Raw genomic sequence first — 21821 nt, 5'->3', positions numbered from 1 at the left:
AAAACAGACACTCAATTAGAGCTATGAAAAACTTTTAATCGAACCCAAAATTTCCATGCCCACATAAACCCCGCTCCGTATGCAAAGCAAATATTTTGTTACTAGGATATCACAGAAGAACATATATGGAAAACAAAGTTATCAGGAAGGAGGAGGACCCTGGTTCCCGCCGCTCAGGTTTCGCAGCAGATCCAGCTGGGCTTTAACTTGGTCAAAGTTCATAGCTGGAGTTTGGGCCTGGGGAGGCTGATGCTGTTGCTGTTGAGGCTGGGGCTGTTGGTAATGCTGTTGAGATTGTTGGTAAAGCTGCTGGTGTTGCAAAAGCTGCAGGAATTGTTGCTGCTGTTGTTGCTGCAACATAGCCATGGATTGAGGATTGAATTGAGAAGCACCCTGTTGAACGTTCTGGAAGTTATTGGGTTGCGGCTGTTGAAAGGCCGGATATGGGGAGAACTGGAAGGGCATCGGTGGCTGCGCTCCACCTTGGCTGAATTGCGGCTGTTGCGGGTTCTGGGTCTGCTGTTGTGCGTACTGCGCATACGCGGCGAAGGGCTGGGGAACCCCGTATGGCTGCTGTGGTTGCTGGTACATTGGCTGGCCGTAGGGAGCAGCGGGCTGGGCTTGAGGTTGAGGCTGAGACTCCTGGGTCGAACCGGTGGCCTGCTGAGGCCGACGATCCTGGTCCCACTCCCTTCCTCCGCGTCCGCCTCTGCCTCGTCCTCCGCGTCCACGGTCACCCCGGCCGCGGCCTCTTCCGCCACGGAACCCGCCACGCTCGTTGCCTTCAACTGGTGGCTCGCGAGTATTCATCATCTCGTAGAGGTTGGTAGGGCGGGCAAGAGGGGTGTAGCCCTCCTCAGCTCCGGCATCATCGTAGTTGAGCTCGGTCTGGTTCAATTTTGAAGGTCCTGGGGCTGGCTTCTTGCCTTTGGGGCCTTCTCTGGCTTCCTTTCGCTCCTGTCTCTTCTGCTTCAGTTTCCGCTTGTATTCAGCTTCCGCCTCATCGTCAGAGAATTCCATCTCTTCTTCGGCAATTTCCTCGTCATGGAAGTTGGAGGCGTCACTTCCCTTCATGCCCTTGAGCGGCTGGGTGAACACAAAGGTGGAGTGCTCCTCGACATAGAAAATATCCTTGCCCTTGACTAAGCCTTTCTCCTGAACTTCGGCGGCTGTGGCGAACGCGACGGTATACAGAGGATTCTCCACTCTGCCCAGGGTCTCTGCTACTACACCCGTGATCTGGCGATCTTCAGAGCAGAGCAAGGAGCCCGACTCGAGTACCTGATATTCTCCAGAGGTATTGGCCTCGATAAGAACATTGTTGTCGATAGCCGCATGAACTTTGCCGAGGAACACAATCTTCATCTCCGGGGTGATATTAACGTCAGGGACAGGCAGGATCTCCTGTTCGATCTCGTTGGTGGTCCGCAGTTGTCCGCCTGGTTTTCCCTTGCCGTCTCCCTCGTCATCAGAGCCACCTTCCGCCCGCATGAGAATCTGTGCTTGCTCCTCGGGGCTGAGGATGGGGTAGTCTTCATCGTCGCTATCATCGGAGTCCGAGGAATCAGAGCTGTCTGAAGATGACTCGTACGGGGAAGAGTCAACCTCCCACTCAGGGTGCTCCTCTTCGTTGTCGTTGCCAGCCTGGCCAGTGGCTTCGATCATATTGTGCTCGCGGGTATATTGCCCGACATCCATAGCTTCGCCGAGGGGAGCAGTGGGTTCAATTTTAATTTGGTTCGCCTCTGTCTCCTCCTTAATAACTGCCTCGGTGGGCTCGGCCTGAGAGGTGTGCTGGGTTTCCTCTCGCTTGGTTTCTGTTTCGGACTCTTGGTGGTTCACATGTTGATCTTGCTCTCGCTTAATTGTGTGTTCGGTCAACTGCGAGCCAGTTTCTTGTTCGGAGGGGTGGTGGATAAGGTTCAATCCGGGGATCATATTGCTTGGCTTGGAGGAAGTGGAAGGTTCAGCTTCACTGTTTCCAGCATTCAAGCTGGTTGTACCCATCTCTGGTGTACCTGCAGCCAAGGGGGTGTTATAGAAATCGCTGCCGTTGTCTGGGGTCCCTGCGATAGGCGTCTCGATAAGACAGGGTTTTTTCGGGGCAGGGCCTTCACCAGCACCTGCGTCATTTGAGGGGTTCTGATGTCCGTCCATATTGAATCTTCAATCCAGATATTTATTGAATAAAAACCAGTTCAACTCGAAAGATCAAAAGTCGAACGGGAAACTTTTTTTATTTTGCCAGACTCCGCATGGGCGGTCAACGAGGTCTTATCGGTTATCGCAGCTCTGTCGCCTTTCAACTTACCTGCATAGCTAACTCCAACTTGCAAGATGGCAGGGAACGACAATGCATTGGGTGATGCCCATAAACCTCGGACAAAGAAGCAGTATGTGTATGGAGCTTGTGGGGTCAAACATGAATGAAGCTAACCTATGCATAGACCCCCACCAGCTCCCTTCTACATTCCCCTCAACATCACTCTCTACCTTTGCCTAATTGCCAACACTCTCGCCGCAATATTCTCCCCAATTCAAGATTGTGATGAGGTGTTCAATTTTTGGGAACCTACACATTATCTGCAACATGGATATGGTCTTCAAACCTGGGAATATTCCCCGGTTTATTCTATCCGGAGCTGGCTCTACGTGTCCCTCCATGCTGCTGTAGGCAAGATCGGGTCTTTGGTGGTCCACAGCAAGGCAGCTGAATTCTATACAATTCGCCTATCTCTTGCATTTATGTGCGCCGCCTGCCAGACTCGACTGTACTCTGCGATATGTCGTACACTCAGTCCCCGCATCGGTCTCTTGTTTGTCATGATCATCACACTGAGCCCTGGCATGTTTCATGCTTCGACCGCCTTTTTGCCCTCTAGTTTTACCATGTATATGTCTATGCTCGGTCTAGCTTCGTTCCTGAATTGGAAGAATGGCCGGAAAACAGCGCAGGGCATCATGTGGTTTGGGCTGGGAACAATTGTTGGGTGGCCCTTTGCTGGTGCTCTCATTGTCCCTTTTTTGGCTGAGGACGCTATTGTTAGTTTCATGTCTGGATCTGTTGGGTCACTAGTGTACAATGTCTTTGATGGCATCATCCGTTGTTTGTCAATTCTGGTATGTGACATTCCACTTGTGTCAATGTCTTTACTAAGATGTATCACAGGCTCTTGAAGTTGCAGTTGACTACGCTTTCTTTCGGAAGCTCGTCCTCGTGCCTTGGAACATTGTTGCATACAACATTTTAGGAGGAGAAGGTAAGGGACCGGATATCTTTGGAACTGAGCCGTGGAGTTTTTATATTCGAAACCTCTTGCTCAACTTCAATGTCTGGTTTGTTCTCGCCATGCTATCCGCGCCCCTTCTGCTTTTCCAGATCGTTTTTCGATCACACACTACCTCCTTGCAGACCTCATTGCGGTCCATGACCCTGGTCGCTCCATTCTATATGTGGTTCGGGATTTTCTCAGTCCAACCACACAAAGAAGAGCGGTTTATGTACCCAGCATACCCGTTTCTGGCACTCAGCGCAGCTTTGAGCTTCCATATTATCCTGACCTACCTTGGCTCTACTAACCAGAAGGAACTGATCGGCCGCCTACCAACTAAACTGAAGGTTGCAGCAGCCATGTCGGTTGTCCTAGTTGGTCTGAATGCCGGCATGCTGCGCACTCTAGGGATGGTTACGGCTTATAACGCTCCGTTGAAGGTGTTCGAGCCCCTGCAGAGTGTGGATATCGCGCAGGCAGGAGACTCGGTGTGTTTCGGTAAGGAGTGGTATCGCTTCCCGTCCTCATATTTCCTTCCCAACGACATGCGCGCCAAGTTCATCCGAAGTGAATTCAGAGGACTACTTCCGGGCGAGTTCCCAGACGCACCGAGTTATCTTGGGCGTCTGGATGGTGCCTCACAGATCCCGTCTGGCATGAATGATCTCAACATCGAGGACCCTAGCAAATACGTAAGTGTCTTAGTGTGGCATTGGAGCGATTATTCTGTCTCTTTGCTGACTTTATAACAGACGGATATCTCTCAGTGTTCTTTCCTGGCTGACTCTTACTTCCCTGGTCACGATGCAACCGAGCTAGAGCCTCATTACCTCCTAGACAAGGCGCAGTGGGAAACGCTTTCCTGCGCGAGCTTCCTCGATGCGTCTCGAACAGGTCTGCTGGGTCGGTTGATCTGGATCCCTGATTTCCCAGTCATCCCAGCTCGCTTCCGACGCAAATGGGGAGAATACTGTCTTCTCCAACGAAGAGTGCCAGGCCATATATAGATTCAGGAACAATGCCTCTAGAATAATTACGTAAGAAATAAACACGGGATTCACTCGCATCTAATGCAAGCAGATAATCAACACATGAGGCTATCAAGTACAAGTGTAGCGTCACCTTTCCCAATCGGGACAAAATATCCCTATGAACTTTTGGCTTTTCTCCGCAGATAATCCTCACTCCGCTCCACCTGACACCAACAACAGACAATCCACGGACAGAGATCATGCAGTCCCGGATCTGACAGCTCGAAAAAGACGGCGTCCCCTCTTCCCCAGAAAAGATAGTGTCTATCCTCAGCCACAATTAGCATGTCGGCCAAAGACGTCCTATCTCGTATCGGATTAACACTGCATCTCGCATGACAGAACCATCTACGTATACAGTTAATAACCTTCTCCGCATTTTAGACTTGATAAGGGCGGTCCGGTTTGCGCTATAGTATATACTAAAACAACTTTTGATTCCTCGAGCTAGGTACTGTCTAGAAGTAACTCGCCATAACCATGTCGATACCTGAACCCCTATGGGAAACTATCTTATCGACCCCGACGAAGAAAGTTGTGGATGCCTCTCTCATCCTCAGTATATGTGTCTGGCTTGTTATCTTGGTCTCCCGCAAGTGGGCAGCCAGAGCTTCGAGAAGTGATCTAGAGAAACCCACTGCAGCTGTGAGAGGGAAGGTAACCAGGCCACCGGGTGGTAAGTAAATGAGGGATATCAGCACATACAAGAATGAGGAAGACTCACTGACTATTGCTGCATACATGTAGAATGGACTCCATCGGATTTCAAACGGCCAACAGCAGCCCCATACCCAGAATGGGATGTCCACTCGACAAAGCCAATTCCCTACCGGCCATTTAGATATGGCCCGTATGTTGAACAAATCCATTGAAGGATATTTCTGGCTGTCTTCTAACCTTTTCTGGCAGGAAGTACTACATCACGCTGGGTCTAAGGAGCATGAAATGGGACGAATGGATCGGTGGGTTGTTCTTCGATAGTCAGATCCAACCAGCCCATTGACCATTGACCTTATACCCCGAACGCAGAGCTCGACAACCACTATCTGAAATACCACGCCGACAAAGCACGCCGTATCGAAGAGCGCGGGAGAAAATGCTGCCATACAGCACCAGAGGCAATGGATGCTGCAATCGAACTACTGGAAGAACTGTAAGGGCAATCAAAGCATGCCCATACCCACCCATTTCCAACAACCCCCTAACACCCCTCCCACCAGATGCGCCTACCTCCCCGAAAGATACCCAAGCATGTTCACCAAGACCACAACGGGAATAACCAACAAAGTAACAAACGAAACCTTCAACATAACCCAACGCCCACTCCCGGAAGACCCAATGGCGACAGCAGCGCGGCTCGTCCAAGACGACCTAGCGCTCATGATCGAGCGAGCAGACGGCGAATACTACCTTTTAGCCGGTGCGATCCTGCTAGCGGGATTTTGGCGACTGAGCGACAAATTCGGGATGCGACTATCTGAAATCCACACATCAGGCGACGTGCCGCAATTCAAGAGCAGGCTGGAGAAAGGGATGGTGAATTTCTTCCGGCGCTTACGGCCCGAAGAGCCTGTTCTGCGGAATAACTATTTCATCCAGGTGGACGATAACCTGGCGTGGTCGCATAGTATTGGGTCTGAGGATGCGGAGACGGTGTCATGGAACACGGCGGAGAAGAACCGCGCTATTGAGAATCATTTCTTTCGCTCGGAGAGGCAGTCGCTGAGGAGATTGCCGAGATCTGGCGCGGTGGTTTTTACCATTCGGACTTATTTTGAGCCTATTACTGCCATTGTTGAGGAGCCTTATGTCCCTGGGCGTTTGGTGGATGCGATCAGGAGTTGGGGGAGATGATGTTGGTCGGTATAAGGGGAAGGAGAAGTATCAGGATGTTTTGTTGGAGTATTTGGATGAGAAGCATAGAATGCAGGTTGAGGGGGGTTTGGAGCTTGAGAGGGAGGATGAGGTTAGGAGTTATCCTCTTTGAGTGCGATGTGGTTATGGTTTTTCATGAATGATGCCTTTTTGTTTGTTCGATTATTTGGATGTTTCTTTTTTCTTTCCAATATCATGGCTATTATATGCAATTAGTGCGATGTCTGGGCTTGATCTCCAAGCCGTGTATCCAAATGACCTTGACAGGCACAACAGATGTAGTAAAAGGGCATGCTCAAAGGGGACCAACTTCATATTCTTACACTCGCTGAATTCATTTAATGTAACTCAGACTCAACCAAAACAAATCATATATCCGCAATGGGCCCAGCTCTTCGACCTCCACCCCGTCTCGCGTAAGCCATCTCACGCTCCTCGCGCCAGGAGCATTCATCACGGAACTCGCAGATCCGACATTTCCACGCGTCCATGATATCCACACCGCGAGGATCTCGCTTGCCGCGCCACCAGGTCATCTGGTCACTGAGGTAGGAGGTGAGGGATGTCGGATCGAAGAGGAAAGATCGGCTTCCGATAAGCTGTCTCTCTTGGTCTTCGTTGGCGGCAGACGAGAGATATCTAGCTGTGAGCACCGGGGAGAGGAGGGTTGAGTATTCTTCCAAAAGCTCTGGCTGGGAAGTTGAAGGGATAGATGGTGCGATAGATCGCGTGTCGGAGGAATTTTCGGGAAGGAATGTGAGACGGAGTTGTTGTATCATGAGTCTCCAAAGACGGGAAAGGTTGTTGTGTGTTAGGAGCATGCCGGTTGAGTCCTGGCTAGCAGTAGGAGGACCCTCGTTCTGTTCGGACTCTTGGGAAGAGAGAGCGTCGAAGAATTGGTCGTTCAGGCCGCCAACCTCCGAGACGAAAGCGTTCGTGAACGGTTTCTCGGCGTCGAAGTCGTAACGAGCGGCGAGGAGGTCAATAGTGACATCGTCGCTCGTGATCAGCCGGTTGAGCATATGGTAGTAGAGTTGCAGCTGAAGAAGAGTAGGCCGAAACCCTGTGCTTTTGACACTCGGAAGTGATCGGTTACCCTTCGTCTTCACATCTGTCAAATAAATCCGGGGCAGATGATAGACCTCCGCAGGCAGTCCCTGCTCAGCGTGCCCCGTTTCCTCATCTCCATTCTGTCCAAGGTCAGAAAGCTTCATTCCCCCTTGCGAAGAAGAAAGCAAAAAGTCCGACAAGGACATCTGATACTCCGGCAGCGCAGCGCGCGACGCTACAGCATCTGCATAGTACCCAGCGGCAGTAGCCTCAAGCTCCGAATCAGGACACTCATAGGACAACTGGTCAATAATGCCATTGACAAATTCCCCATCGACAACGCCCCAAACCTCAAGCTCACGCGTAACGCCATACTCGCGCAGCATGCGTAGTCCCTGAATAACATTCCATATCCTAAGACCCCACGCGTCCTCTTTAGTCGTGATTTCCACGGGGACTGTGGTGTAGATCTCGTCCTCGAGCGTCTTGTGCATGGAGCTTCCCTTTTTCATAGCAGCAGTCCTCCTCTTCCGCCCATGTTTCGTCAACGTGAACCAGTACTGCAGCTCGCACCAAGCCGGCGAGACCAGATCAGTCACCGAGAACGCTTTGTTGGGTGCTTGCCGGAACCGTTCAACGGGGGATCGAGTATCGAGCGCGGCCTCCGCGGGATCCTGCTGTGTCCATTCGAGCGCGCGCGCTGCGTTGCGCTCGCGTTCTATTTCTCGGCCCTCGGTTGAATTAGAGTGTTCGACTAAACGCTTCGAAGAAGATGTCGTCAGCTCAAGTCAAATTGGATGTAATGGGTTCAATAGATCTATTGGGAAAGTGTGGATGATCAACCGCAACGGGGAGGGGGAAAGGTAAAAACGAATAAGCATACCAGACGGGCTGTGCCTGTTGTTGTTACCAGCGCGCGGATTTGACCTCCCCATTGCACTCGCACTCGCACCCCATCTAACCGTCTGACCTGGTCGAGGCTGCAACTGCCGCCATAGCGAACGAGGCCCTTCCCGGCCCAACACCTTAGGCAGCCGGACGCTAGGTGGCTCAACGCCATCCTCGATGTCTGCAACGAGTGCGTCTAGAGCTGCCGGTTGCAATGACTCGAAATTGGCGAGTTCTGGGGATTTTGGTGCGGTGATGGGTTCGACCGGGGTTGGGGTCGAGATCGAAGTTGGTGTCGAGATCGAAGTGGCGTCGGCGTCGGTCGCGTGTTCCGCGACGGCTTTGTTCAGCAACTCATTTAACAGATCCTCTTCATCTGGGGTGAAGTCGGATCCGTAGTCTGACTCATCCTCACTTCTCTCTGGGCAGGACATGCCTGCGACTGGAGGGGATCATCAGGTTGATGTTCGGGTGCGTTATTCCAATGTGCCTAAGTGAGGAGAAGTCGTGAGAATCCGGTTGTTCTTACTGGCTGGCCATCACATACTGGACAATTGTAGAAATCTGGAATATTACATAGAATCATGGAAATTTGCTGCAAATTAGCAAAAGAGAAGTCTATTGATCTAAGTAATTGCTCTTGGTATCCCATGCATCGCTTTGAACAAAAAAGAAACATCCCCAGCCAATATTCGGCAGGGTTCTATAAATCTATACATCCAATCGCCTCAACTGTCCCTTTATGTCTACGTCTCATGCATTCAAGCAGTCCCAGCAGATATCATATTCCCCCCGGAAACAGCATGCAATGCGCCAACACTCATCCCCTCTGCCGCAGCAAGCGCCTCAGCAGCCGCAACCTCCTTAGCAGCCTTCTGATTCAACCAGCTCAAATAGGTCTGCCAGCCAACCGCAATGCACCCAGAGAAGACGTTCCGGAACTGCGCCGGCACATACATAAAGCTGAACGCAGTAACAGCCGGCCAGAGCTTGACGCTGTTTTGGATGCTAACAGGAAGAGCCTTCTTCAACCGCTCCCACATTTCGTCGAGCGTCGCACCAGCAAGAAGAGAGTGCATACCAAAGAAGTACGTGTTGAATACGGGAGTAAAGCACGTCTGCTGCACAACAACCTTGGTCAAAATCGACAGGAACTTGCTCGGATAGTTGAAATGGTTTCCGAGGAACATGAACCTAAGAGCGGGTTATATCAGTTAACATGTACATACGCACACAGATATCCCCGACACGGTAACAATAGGTCGAAACCATTTGCCGTCTGTCGCACAACCAAACCGCACATCACAGAACATACCAGTTATAAGACGGAATACTCGACCCAGCACCAACACACAAATGCCGCAGCGTCCTAAGCGGATCATAACCCGCGCTCACAGTGCCCCCATCCCCCTGAACCGCAACACCATCTCCCGAATCTGATTTCGCAGGCGCAGGAACCTCAGAAGGGAACAGCATCTGCGCGCTCAGATCCCCACACAGGTAGATGACGATCGCGCTCCAGAACTGCGTCGTGTACGGCTTTTGCTCCTGCACGCGCGCATACCATCTTCCCACCTTCCCCACCGGACCGGCCTTTATCACCTCGCGGAATCCGCGACTTCGCACGGGTGTGGTCGTTGCTCCGGCTGCCGCTGTAGCGGGGGTTGTGTCTGGCAGCCGCGGTGGAGGTGAGGTTTTTGAATGGTGCGAATGGGATGAGTGTGCAGGTGTGGCATTTCTGTCGCCGGGTGTCTTCCCTGCGGAGAAGTCGGAGTTGTATCGGCGTTGTGGGCGTGCTTGGCGCAATACCTGGGGTTGGGATCTGGGGGTTATCGGTCGGCGGAGGGTGGAGGTTGAAGATGAGGTCGAGGCCCTGGATAAGAGGCCATTTCGGAGGGGGTTCATGTCCAAGACCACATATATTATTTACAAAGTGAGGATAGTCCAATATTGAAAGTGGAAGTAGAAAAAGTTGTCAGGAATGACAAAACAGTGAGCCTTGAAATCCGACCTCGGGGATTGTGGCGATAAGGGCCGAAAAGCGGGTGAAATTCCGAGGCAAGGGCCGGATGCAGGTTCCGATTAGGGTTGGGTTTATTGTAAAGATTTACTATATTCATAGAAGGCATACATGGAAGGGGTGTTGTAAGATGGACATTTCAATTGATATTTCTATAAAATCAAACCCAACTCCGGCTCGATACAATGCATCCCATAAAAACATTAGTCGGATGAGGTTGCCCTCAGTATGTATGGATGATATGAACGGGTATCAAAATAAAAACAAATATAACACGCAAAAATGGTACTTTTTGTGACATGAGGGGGAAAGAGGCAGAGGAAGAGGTCAATAGAAACTACGATTAGAGTGACACAGGCATGTACAGGTATGACAATGCCCGGACAAGAGATGGTAAGGTGAGAGGGGATATAAACAAGCTGCTCAGCAGCCGTCTATTTGAAAGAGTCACGAGTGTGGACACGGTCAATGTCGTAAGGGTTTCCTTCATAGGTAACCGAGCGAGCCAACGAGCCAGCAGTGCGAGTGGAAGCGACAGAGTGCGCACGGCTGCGAATGCGCTCCGTAGAAGGGAGTTCCTCAACACCGTCCTGGGACTCGCTGGAGAGCGAGCCTTCGGGCGCAGGAGCCTCTGTGCGGTCGTATTCCACTTTCTCCTCTTCCGCCGGCGCTGTAGTGACCTGTTCCTGGAGCTTGCGCATGAACGCATCGGACTGGGCGGCGAACTTGCAACGGGTGCGGATCGCGGGACCGTACTTGTAGAACAAGAATGGGAATGGTACGCAGGCGAGCGCTAGGAAAGCCGGGATCGACGATGCCCAGTGGATACCCAGGTTCTGATACATGTAGGTGGTGAAGAGAGGGAAAGCGGCACCGAAGAGGGAACGGATGACGGAGTTGGCAGCTAGCACGGAGGCAGCGAAGATGGTGTAGGAGTCAATGAGATAGTTCATGATGCTGAGGAAGACAAGAACCATTCCGAAGCCAAAGGGGACGCCAGCTGCAATGCTGACCATGAAGTGGATGGAGGGATAGTTGGTCCATGCGAACCAGAATAGACCGATTGGGATTGCGACGGATGCGACGAGGCAGGGCGGGAGACGTGCCTCCGGTGGTGCGAAGCCATTATGTTCATCGGTTACCTCGATATAGCGCTTGTTGTCCCAGAGCGAGTAGGCGACGGCAATCAACATGCCGATCATGATACCGAGGAAGGCAAGGCCACCAACACCCTGGTTCCAGCCGCGGGACTGCTGGTAGACAATAGGGAAAGCGGCAAACATCATATACAAGGTACCGTAAACAATAGCCATGTAGAGAGATAGCAAGAACACAATAGGCTCCTGGAACAAAAGAACCCAAGGGCGGGAGAGTGATAGTTTGAACGACTCCTTGAGAGAAACCTTGCCTTGGTCGATCTCAAGCTTACTCCGGTAGACCTTGCCCGACAGCTTTGAGAGCCTCTCCGCACGGCGGCGGAGAAGCACGGGCGCATAGGTCTCGGGGATCGTTAGAGAGCCTATAATCCAAACCGTACCAGCAAAGACGGCAAGGAAACCCATGACCCATTGCCAGCCACCGTCACTCATACCAATGAATCCACCAGCGATGGGGCCAATGATAGGTCCGAGGAAAGGTGCAGCGGCGAACAAACTCATGGCAACACCTCGCTGCTTAGCGGGAAACATATCCGCAATGACACCACCTGCGTTGGTCAAAGGCGAAGATCCAAAGGAGCCGGCGAAGAACCGAAGGATAATTATAGACCAGGCATTCTGAGAACCTGCGACACCGGCATTGAAAGCTGTGAGGGCGGCATAGGTGGTAATGAACAGGACTTGGCGACCAAACAGCTCACTCAGTGGGGCCCAGAGCAATGGTCCGATCTATACCCAAGAAAATAACGTCAGTATGCATGTCAAGCAGATTGCGCAAGCTCGAGAGCCAATGACTGGAGAGTGGAGGACTTACGGCGAAACCGAGAACGAAAAGTGAAACGCCAAGAGTGGCAAGCTCTTGTCCGATGTTAAACTGCATCATAATCTCTTGAATACCGCCGGTATAGGCAGATGATACTAGTGAAACAGCCAATGTTGCGATGGCTACAATCATAGTAAAAGTCCATTTCTTCACCTCGCTGAAGTTCATGGGATTGCGAGGGTCATCGGGGATCCATGTTACTGCAAAAGGGTCCTCGTCTGTTCCTGAACCGGGGTATGGGTGATCAATGATCTCTTGCGTGACGACGCCCTGATCAAAGACCAAGCGCCAGAATGGGATTTTCGTTGGGGCAGAGGGCTCAATCTTGTCGATCTGAGGCTCTGAGTCAGCTGCCATGGTGGGCAGGTAGTGAATTAAGGTTGTGGTATATAGGACTCGGCAGTATTGGAGGTCTTGGAGGTCGGGTATGTGTCTAAGGTCAAAAGGAGGGGTGAAGCTTTGCGGGGGAAAGATCAATGCCGAGGGAAACCAGTGGATTGGAGATGGGCCTCTAGTTATATACAAAAGGGGGGGTTTGTAGGATTATGAATACGATATATGCAGATAAAGTACGGATAAGTGGAATCCGGTTCTCAGGGAATAGGTGGGCCCCGGACCCGGACAAGATATTTTTGAATCAAAATCTGACATCTGGGCCCTCTATATAATTTTTATACACTGTAGTATAAAGATTTCATACATTTCATACTGATTTATGTCAGTCCACTTCGGTGATATAAAGGCCATACGTAGTACAAAGATGCATACCCTAGGTAGGTACTCCGATGCAGACTCAGATGCAGCCCTGGAAGTAAAAGTGCTCTTATCTGTTTGCAGCCACGTTGTTATGCCACGTGATTTATGAACGTTTTATGTTGAGCTCATCGGGTACGCGGCATCGATCTGATTGGTCAACTGGGCTGCAAGTTACAACATCCCAGAGGTCCTAGCGTTTCTGTTCTAGTCTATTCTAGAGATTAATTTCGTTCTTTTCCTTCTGCTCCGTGCTCCGTGCACAACATATAAATAACGTACAAACAAAATTAATAAGCCAATGTGCACACATGGACATCGGGCCGTGCATAACCTTCGGAGCCCACATTTGGACGTTCCGCATGGGACTCGGTACCTTGCCGAAACTACCGAAGCTTCAACAAATCTAAACTTCCCTGGATCGGGCAGCTTAAGGGTAATCTCCGGTGCACGTACAAAAATGGGGTTTATGATTCTTATGACCGGCGAACTCCGTGCACATACTTCGTACCAACCCGTGGATGTTGTGATTGATTATTAAATCCTCGAGATTAGGCTTATGCATGGTGGAGCTACTAACTATGTACAATATGTATAAATATTCTAGTATTTTCTAATTTAGCCCCGGTTTGAGTACCTAGGTCGGCAATGAGGATGCTATTTCCGACGCTAACGCGTAATTTGCTTATCTCGTACGTTTCAAATATCTTTGGAATCTGACCCAAGCTAGGCACCAGCGCTGTGCTTCGCTCCATCGATTGTTGTGTTGGTCGAGTTCACCTGGGGGCCATCAGGCCACCCATGGGCTAATATCAGCCATATTATTAGACACGTACGGACTCGAAAGAGAAAAGGAATGAAAAATCAAGGCATAATCAAAGACATTTCCTGGGCCCAAGGTTCTAGTTCCAGTTAGGAATCAGTTATATGCATGGATGTGTCTTTTAAAAATATGTATATATTAGGCTATAAAAGGCTATATCTCCAGGGTTCAGCCAAGGTTCGGCAATACTGGGTAAAACTACACGCGGGTGGCTTGCAGAAAAAATCAGTTCAAGGAGAACCTTGGAAGCCTGGAAGGAAAGCGAAGCCACCCATTCTACGGAGTACGGGAGCTAGAATTTTCTACGCTCCCTTGGCGCCTTCCTTTTTTGCCTCAGGCCAGGTAATGTGGATCCCAACTGGGAATAGATACATTTGCATCCAGATTATATAGTCTTGATCTTGGTACTCAAGAGGGTTATACGTGTCAATTCATATCAGTAGACGTCTCTCGGCTTCGGCTACTTGGTTCTCTCATTTTAAAGATTTTCTAGTCATATTGGTAGTAAGATCAAAGAAACAAAACACGCGTTCAAGTCACTTTGTCCCCACTAAAAGCTGCATGACAGCTGGGGGCACTTAAACGGCCATCTAGCATGTGGTTCAGCCTTGCAAGTAGAGCCTTGCAAGTAGAGAACGATTTAAACATCGCACCAAATAAATCACCTACGTAAGAATCAATACACGCAATTTCAGACTATCAAATACATCGTACTGGAAACGCGCTCGAGTTGTCTATCAATTACATACTCGGGTTGATACCAGCACCGACAAATGTGTTTATCTGATCTACTCCCTATTTTGTTCTCCGTTCGAAGACTGGTCACACGTAGAAATCCAGATTTATTGGGGATATTCCTCGTAGTCTGAAGAGCAATGAGTCATTCTGATGTTCGCCCGTGGACCCTACAGTGCCTATAGCGTGTTATGGCTCATTATGACTCAGTCTAAATCCAGTTCGCGGATTTTATTTGGAGTCAAGTGCTTGTGTGGCGACCGGATTCGATTATGGGGTCTGGTCGGGGCTTTTGTATGGCGAGTATGAAACTAGTCGGATACCCGAGTTCAGGTTGCGTGCTGTTTAACTCCTTTTGGTTTCACTGCTTGATTCATATTGTATTGTACAATTTGATTGGAGACTCCCAGGTTCCAGCTAATTATCAGATCGGAGTTAAGTAGTTATGTAACGGTGAAGTCATAGTCAAGTTTCAGACGAGTCACATTGAATGCGTGCTTTTGCATGGTCAAGTCCCAGTACAAGGCGGTGGCCCACGTTCTGTTGCTGCCTACATGTAATTATAGAAGTCTCGTACATATGTACTATAATGTTTGCCTCTTGTTGCGCAAGGAAACCTTCCGGGAAAGTTCGGTGTAATCGAACCACTTGTTTTCATATTGACTTGGAAATTATCATGTGCAGAGATAGGCTATTCAGTTGCCGTAGGCTAAATTAGTTCCATCTCATTCTGCTTAGGCAGTGTTGTTGAGTGTTGGCGGTATAGCCCTGAATGGATGGGTCACCAGTTTGGATGGGGTATCGCCAGAGCTTGCGACCGTCGCCTGACATAGGGCCGCGAGAACACAAAATCACAAACAGAAGGCAGAAGACCGCCCCAAGTCCAAGCGAACCAATAACTACAGAAGGCGCGTCAATTGCAAATATTTACAGAATTAAAGATTACCGTGTACAAGGAAGAAAAGAAGTGATGAATCATAGAAGACTGCATTATAGCGTCTTGTCATGAGATGATGCGCGCTAAGGCATCATGTTAAAAAGGGAGCCCCCGTAATGTACATGCCCATGACTGACCCATCAATCGATGGTGAGCAGTAGCATCGATAAAAAAGCAAATTGCGAAGCAACCCGGTGCCGAAACCCATTGATATTTGAAAGCAAACCCATCATGTATCGCCAGTAGTCATGATAAAAAGATAAAAACAAAACCCCATGATCGCCTTTCAGAAAACCAGCTCGTTGAAAATAGAGAAATTACGAGCGCTCGCCACGGAGACGGCGGGCCAACTGGATGTCCTTGGACTGGATGGTGACACGCTTGGCGTGGATGGCGCACAGGTTGGTGTCCTCGAAGAGAGAGACGAGGTAAGCCTCAACGGACTCCTGGAGAGCACCGATGGCAGAGGACTGGAAGCGGAGGTCGGACTTGAAGTCCTGGGCGATCTCACGGACCAGACGCTGGAAGGGGAGCTTGCGGATCAGGAGCTCAGTGGACTTCTGGTAGCGACGGATCTCACGGAGAGCGACGGTACCTGGAGATGGACTGTTAGAGATGGTTCCCGGGTATACTTGATGGACGTCTTGTTCGACATGAGCTAGAACTTACCGGGCTTGTAGCGGTGGGGCTTCTTGACACCTCCGGTAGAGGGAGCGGCCTTGCGGGCGGCCTTGGAAGCAAGCTGCTTACGGGGAGCCTTGCCACCAGTGGACTTACCTGTTTGAGACAGTCAGTAAATTGTTTCTTTATGAACGCGTCACCAAATCCTTGCCTCAAGGCCATCTGACTAATCAGAAGGCGACAGCGAGGTAGAAAGGGTGAATAAAATATGATAAAAAGAGATACTTACGGGCAGTCTGCTTGGTACGAGCCATCTTTGATGATAAACTTGATGAAAAGTGGTTTTTGTTGATGAAAGAGTTGGTTGGCGGAGGATGGATGTAAAAGGGAAGAGAGAGGTGGGTGGGGGAAGAGTATTTGTAGGAGCCGGGAGGGGGGGAATTGATCTGGAAGGGAGCCACGAATCAGGGGAAGTAAGCCGATCTGGATCAGTCAGGAAAATCTGCGCGTAGGACTGGGGACTGCGTAGCGTGTAGCCCAAAGACTGAATTGCGGTGAGCTCTGATTCGCTGAGCTGGATCAAAGTGCTGGTACTGCCAACTAAGCGAGCTTTAGACCAATGAGAATGCAGGATCAAGGAGTATAGAATGCCAAACCCTTGAATTCTTGATCTTGCACCCAACCTCGTTTGGATAGACAATCAATGCATTCTGAAGTATTTGGCACCCTTTGGAATGTATAATTGTTCCATTTCTTTTGTAGATTTACATTGTTGGTGGTGGATTATAGTAGGATCAAAGATGGGCCACGGCAAAGTCGGCGTGCCAACTCTGGGGTCTCCCGGTAGATCAAGGTTGGTCTGTGATCCCGCTCTCTCATTGGTGGACGCAATCCCTAGCGCGTGATTTCCCAATCCTCGCAGATTCCCGTATCATACAAATATCCTCTGTCTGCTTCCGTTTCCTTTCCCTCTTTTTCCATCAATTCCAACGACAACCTCTCAACTACCAACTCCACATCTCCTCTTCTACAAACCTCCTTTTTCTTTTAATCCATATTAAATATGTCTGGCCGTAAGTTACTACCCCACACTTCCATTTCTTCAACAAGAAGCGCGTTCTAACGCGTCTTATTTCAGGCGGCAAGGGTGGAAAGGGTCTCGGCAAAGGTGGTGCCAAGCGTCACCGCAAGATTTTGCGTGACAACATTCAGGGTATTACCAAGCCCGCTATCCGTCGTCTCGCACGCCGTGGTGGTGTCAAGCGTATCTCCGCTATGATCTACGAAGAGACCCGTGGTGTCCTCAAGACCTTCCTCGAGGGTGTCATCCGTGATGCCGTTACCTACACTGAGCACGCCAAGCGCAAGACTGTCACTTCTCTTGACGTTGTCTACGCTCTCAAGCGCCAGGGCCGTAAGTTTCCACGCGTCTTACCATTCTTCAACGCGTCTCTAACCTTTCTCCGCAGGTACCCTCTACGGTTTCGGTGGCTAAATCATTTGTTCTTTTCTTTTCCGGGCTGGTTCACGGTACGACGGGACGTTGGGGTGTTCTCTGATTTATTTTACTACAACTGTCATGGGTCTCTGGGTTTGCTTTTCATAACACTCGATTACCAATATTGCGCGTCCATAGTGTGCGCTTCTGAGCTTTTCTGTATCATAGCGGCCTCCAAATTACGGCTGGCACCATGGACATGGTGGGATCGATCACTTAAGTGCGATCCGATACGAATACAATTAAAACTTGAAACAATTATGGCTCTTTCGGTCTCGCTTGTAGTATACCTCGCGTCTTGTGTCTTAGCGTGTTGTTTATTTGCTTGGTTTGTTTTGGTGTTTGGTCCTCTATTCTCGGCGGCTTGTGCTTGGTCATTTGACGTTTGCAGTTTTGAGTCTCCGTGGCTTGGGGTTGCTTGACGCGTTGTTTTGTCTGTCTAAGTAAGGCCTGTTTTGCCATGCTCAGCATCAGCCCACCATGAGTTATGGATTTTGATTAAACCTCTATTACAGATCCAGTGCTCCTACCTACGTATTTTTTAACCTCTCTAGATGGCTACTGTATTCCATCGTGTGCTATGCTACCGTTGGTTTCTTTGGTGCATCCATGACGTGTACGGGAGAGGATACACACATGCCTACGACAACCTCATCTTAATTTTCCATAGACCACCTTTAGTTATATGTAGTATGCTTGGATCCCCTCGTGAACTGGTCATTTGACCGAGGAGTTCAATCTGACTTGAGGTCTGTATTGTGTGGGTAGTATGTGTGGTTCGGGCTATATGTGGGCGGTACAGTACAAATATATATCGAACCTTATATTAGGTACTCCCTGTCAAGACGTGGAAAAGCATAGAGCCCACATAGAATGCACAATCAAACACTAAATACACCATCAATAGCTTAAGTGCTCTACTTATAGCTGTACAGACCACACACTGTGGCGTGGTGTGCAAAGACCTGGAGATTCGCCACCCGCTTGGCGAAGTTGAACCCCCGAAAAGGGCAGTTCAACTTTACTTGGCGCTACAGAACATGATAAATCCCGACATGACAACGAACCGATAAAGCATGTATTTCAACTGGATTGCTGGAAATATGTCGAAAAGCCAGGGTTAAAATTATTATACCTCCTAAATACAATGAAAGTCCATTGTCAGATGAAGACCTAGGTGAACCCCCCAAAAAGGGAGTCCAACTTTCCTTGGCACTACAACTACAATTCCATCGTCCCGGATACATGCCTGAGGCGCTCTTTCACACCACGACATAAAAAACAAAGATCCAAACAAATTGTGCTCACTCCGCTAGATAATAAATAATCAAAGCGAGGAAGGGTGGCAGCTGATTCCCCACGACCCCGGACAAGCTCTAAGACACCGACAAACAAACAGCAAATGCAGGCAGCAAACATCAACACGTATAATCCCAGGTACATGCGAGAGTACCTAACCACCGTTTACTATTTGCCGGTCAAGGCTATATGCATACGGACACCTAAGATAGCATTCAAGTTGGTCAAAATACCCGACCACTGCCTGGTAACCCGACGGCCCATTCACACCTAGCAATTTGAATCTGGATGAGAACAAAATTACGAGGAGCCCCAATGAATGACCCGAAGAAAACACACAGAGAACATTAAGGAAGACGGTGAGTCGTCTGAAACGAAGGCCTAGTGTAAGGCCGAAATGCAGGCAAACACCCCTGGACCTGCATGGATTCCCAGGGTTCAAGTCACCCGAAGGAGACAGGAGGGAACACATATGTACCTCTTTCCCCCTCTTCCTCCACATCGTGATCATCTCCACCACTCGAGGTCATAACCCAAAAGAGAGCCAAGCATCAGCACCACCAAGCCTCGTCATAACTTTGTCACCATGAAGAAAAAGACACCATTAAGAAAAAGTAGACCGTTCAAAGAGCTTCTCAGGGGCCTAGCAAGGTACCGTGCTACCATGCGAGTGGTAGGAAAACCATTAACGATATCGCAGCATACACCTTGACCCCAAATACAGCGACCTTACCATTGTGTGTGGCGACAAAGAATATGCCGTGCACAAGTGCATAGTCTGCCCAAGATCGAAGTTCTTTGCCAAAGCTTGCGACAGTGGATTCGAGGTAAGAACCACATCGAGATGGCGGGAACAAGACCAAAAGCGTTGCACCGGCTAATCAAACACAGGAATCGGTCACGAACAGGGTTGTACTAGAAGAAAAGCCGGACCTAATCGAGCGGATGATTGAGTATCTCTACACACTGGACTACCACTTGAAAGTTCACCCCCCAGAAACAGAGCTTTCTGGACACCCAGATGGAGAAAACGCGGAGGATAGCCTGGAGGAGCTTGGTGACACAGACGAAGAGGCAGCGACCGCGTGCAATACACTGTCGCTTCATATCCTGATGTACTCGCTCGCCGACCGACTACTCATCCATGGGCTCAAGGCTCTCTCAAAGGACAAAGTTGAGAAAGAGCTAGCTCTGGTGCGGCTGGACTCAAGCACGTTCCCGCACATCATCTCTGGGATATACAGCTCGACACCTGAAAGCGACCGAGGTCTACGGGACCTCGCACTGCAAGTGACAATGGACAATCTCGTGGCCCTGAGATCTGCAGCGGGAACTGGGGAGGAATCCGGACCCATGGCTTTTCCAGACTCATTGGCGAAATCCACACCACAATTTTCGTCCGATCTGGTTGTAGAAATGATGAACAGAACGGTAGCCAAGGTACTAACCCTGAAGAAAACCAGAAAGGCTGAAGCGAGATCTATATAAGAGAAGGGAGTTGGTATAATCCAAATTGCATTGGAAGCGAATTGTAATCGCAGTTAAACCGTATATTATGTAGGTGACCAAGCTCGGGTAAACTGCACAAAGAAAACCACAATCAGCCGCTGTACATGCTAGAAGGTGAGCAGAAAGCGACAAATCGAGACCAACAAGCTGGTATCAGACCAATGGAGACAATGCCTACGTAAAACCAAACCAGCGGCTCGATACCCCAGGCTGAATTGGGCTGACGCTGTAACACTCGATTAACGCCACAAAGACTGAATAAATCCATGTAAACATGAGGGCAAAGAAGGCCGGCATTGACAGGGTAAATTGAGACCGAGATAAAGGACATAAGATCACTCTGACCACACCATTCGACTGACGGGGACTTGAAGGTTCCGAAAACCTCATGCTGACAGTCAAACTGATATGGCCTTGCTGACCTTTGCATTGCTCGCCTCTAGTGAAGCCGATGAGATTTACTCTTCTCACTCCGTCCACCCTCGCCCGGCGAAATATCTGTCAATCTGCCCGGCCGACTATTGCTGAATCCCCTCTACAGACAGCCTAGATGCTCCCTAGAAACGAGTCCTGCTTGCCGAACGAGAAGACAGACTACGCTGTACGCCGAGAAACCTCCGAAAAGCGACACTACAAACAGTCGATGAATAAGTGGATCGCATATTGGGGTCTGTTTGGGAAACATCCATGGGGCTGCTGAATACTGAAAATGAGCACGATGGAAATATCCAGGGACCTCCGGGTTATGAGCCCGGCGCTCGTTCCCCTGAGCTAACATGCTGGAACGTTGTAAACCAGTATTGTCTTTGACTACATTAGCCAGAACAAATAAGGCAGATTTCACAGTGTCAATTTCATATAGAAAGATCGATCACTCTAAGTTTTACTTGAAGGGCCACATGTCACCACTGTAAGGCAATAAAGTAGTTTGTGATCATCTATTACCCTTCTCTGGTATACTGATATAACAGTCCCGGGAACTCATATATAAGAGCCCCATACTCTAAACCAGCGCCTCTAGGGATCCTTCTTTGGACGCCGAAATTTCCAGTATTTAGTTACCTTCTGCTGCCTGTTTAGGAAATGCTGATGCCTTGCAGGTTGCCGCCTCATATCAAGATGGCATCTTGCAGTGTCAACCTATAGGCTCATTGCTATCCGTGGCGTCCAGCTTAACATCGGTGCATAATCTCTCTATTGTCTGTAGCTGAGAGAACCTCGATGTAACCACATATCCTTGTGTCACCAACAAATGTGGTACAAAAATGACTATATCTATCTGTGGGCACTGGCCTCATTCTCTATATTGTCAAATACATACGAGCCGAACTCCTATCTATTCCAAGAGCCAGCTACCTAGGACATTTTAAGGGTCTATCAAAAAGACTATCGCAAGGAATCGACTTGAAGGCTGGGTCACCAGGTGCTTGGTCATTGCTGGGCCCCTGGTTTCCAGTTCTATATAGTATAGGTATTAGGTACCAGCGAAAAGTATAATCATAATTATTGTGTACTATCAGAAACATGTGG

At 49.5% G+C, this 21821-nt stretch overlaps 9 protein-coding genes across 9 annotated transcripts; 4 read left to right on the top strand and 5 right to left on the bottom strand.

Moving 5' to 3' along the window:
* Nucleotides 1–141: 141 nt before the first annotated feature.
* Nucleotides 142–2157, bottom strand: N7489_005287 (RNA-binding snoRNP assembly protein NAF1; the record flags this gene model as incomplete). The annotated part of the gene is made up of 1 exon (XM_056711039.1): nucleotides 142–2157. The coding sequence occupies one exon, from the start codon at nucleotides 2155–2157 to the stop codon at nucleotides 142–144; it is 2016 nt and encodes a 671-aa protein (XP_056569460.1).
* A 180-nt stretch (nucleotides 2158–2337) lies between these two features.
* On the top strand, nucleotides 2338–4279 carry N7489_005286 (dolichyl-P-Man:Man(6)GlcNAc(2)-PP-dolichol alpha-1,2-mannosyltransferase; the record flags this gene model as incomplete). Its single annotated transcript, XM_056711038.1, has 4 exons — nucleotides 2338–2393; nucleotides 2448–3120; nucleotides 3170–3964; nucleotides 4025–4279. The coding sequence occupies 4 exons, from the start codon at nucleotides 2338–2340 to the stop codon at nucleotides 4277–4279; spliced, it is 1779 nt and encodes a 592-aa protein (XP_056569459.1).
* A 504-nt stretch (nucleotides 4280–4783) lies between these two features.
* N7489_005285 (heme-dependent oxidative N-demethylase family protein) lies at nucleotides 4784–6290 on the top strand (the record flags this gene model as incomplete). The annotated part of the gene is given in 6 exon segments (XM_056711037.1): nucleotides 4784–4979; nucleotides 5051–5153; nucleotides 5213–5265; nucleotides 5333–5456; nucleotides 5524–6122; nucleotides 6142–6290. 6 exon segments carry the CDS (start codon nucleotides 4784–4786, stop codon nucleotides 6288–6290), a joined length of 1224 nt encoding a protein of 407 aa, XP_056569458.1.
* A 256-nt stretch (nucleotides 6291–6546) lies between these two features.
* On the bottom strand, nucleotides 6547–8550 carry N7489_005284 (exonuclease V; the record flags this gene model as incomplete). The annotated part of the gene is made up of 2 exons (XM_056711036.1): nucleotides 6547–7982; nucleotides 8112–8550. 2 exons carry the CDS (start codon nucleotides 8548–8550, stop codon nucleotides 6547–6549), a joined length of 1875 nt encoding a protein of 624 aa, XP_056569457.1.
* Nucleotides 8551–8877: 327 nt separating this feature from the next.
* N7489_005283 (Mpv17/PMP22 family protein) lies at nucleotides 8878–10021 on the bottom strand (the record flags this gene model as incomplete). The annotated part of the gene is made up of 2 exons (XM_056711035.1): nucleotides 8878–9310; nucleotides 9432–10021. The coding sequence occupies 2 exons, from the start codon at nucleotides 10019–10021 to the stop codon at nucleotides 8878–8880; spliced, it is 1023 nt and encodes a 340-aa protein (XP_056569456.1).
* A 549-nt stretch (nucleotides 10022–10570) lies between these two features.
* On the bottom strand, nucleotides 10571–12473 carry N7489_005282 (MFS transporter; the record flags this gene model as incomplete). Its single annotated transcript, XM_056711034.1, has 2 exons — nucleotides 10571–12022; nucleotides 12108–12473. The coding sequence occupies 2 exons, from the start codon at nucleotides 12471–12473 to the stop codon at nucleotides 10571–10573; spliced, it is 1818 nt and encodes a 605-aa protein (XP_056569455.1).
* A 2949-nt stretch (nucleotides 12474–15422) lies between these two features.
* hhtA (histone H3) lies at nucleotides 15423–16336 on the bottom strand. Its single transcript, XM_056711033.1, has 3 exons — nucleotides 16275–16336; nucleotides 16034–16141; nucleotides 15423–15959 (listed from the first exon to the last, which is right to left on the bottom strand). The coding sequence occupies exons 1-3, from the start codon at nucleotides 16297–16299 to the stop codon at nucleotides 15682–15684; spliced, it is 411 nt and encodes a 136-aa protein (XP_056569454.1). The 5' UTR covers nucleotides 16300–16336; the 3' UTR covers nucleotides 15423–15681.
* Nucleotides 16337–16996: 660 nt separating this feature from the next.
* Nucleotides 16997–17735, top strand: N7489_005280 (histone H4). The gene is made up of 3 exons (XM_056711032.1): nucleotides 16997–17058; nucleotides 17124–17399; nucleotides 17455–17735. The coding sequence occupies exons 1-3, from the start codon at nucleotides 17049–17051 to the stop codon at nucleotides 17478–17480; spliced, it is 312 nt and encodes a 103-aa protein (XP_056569453.1). The 5' UTR covers nucleotides 16997–17048; the 3' UTR covers nucleotides 17481–17735.
* A 1633-nt stretch (nucleotides 17736–19368) lies between these two features.
* On the top strand, nucleotides 19369–20841 carry N7489_005279 (BTB/POZ domain-containing protein; the record flags this gene model as incomplete). Its single annotated transcript, XM_056711031.1, has 4 exons — nucleotides 19369–19433; nucleotides 19483–19609; nucleotides 19674–20222; nucleotides 20740–20841. 4 exons carry the CDS (start codon nucleotides 19369–19371, stop codon nucleotides 20839–20841), a joined length of 843 nt encoding a protein of 280 aa, XP_056569452.1.
* Between the last annotated feature and the right edge of the window lie 980 nt (nucleotides 20842–21821).

The sequence above is a fragment of the Penicillium chrysogenum genome, assembly GCF_028827035.1.
Source record: "Penicillium chrysogenum strain IBT 35668 chromosome Unknown utg000002l_segment0_segment0, whole genome shotgun sequence".
In the NCBI taxonomy this organism is placed as follows: Eukaryota; Fungi; Ascomycota; class Eurotiomycetes; order Eurotiales; family Aspergillaceae; genus Penicillium; species Penicillium chrysogenum.
This window is presented reverse-complemented; position numbering and strand designations above follow the sequence as displayed.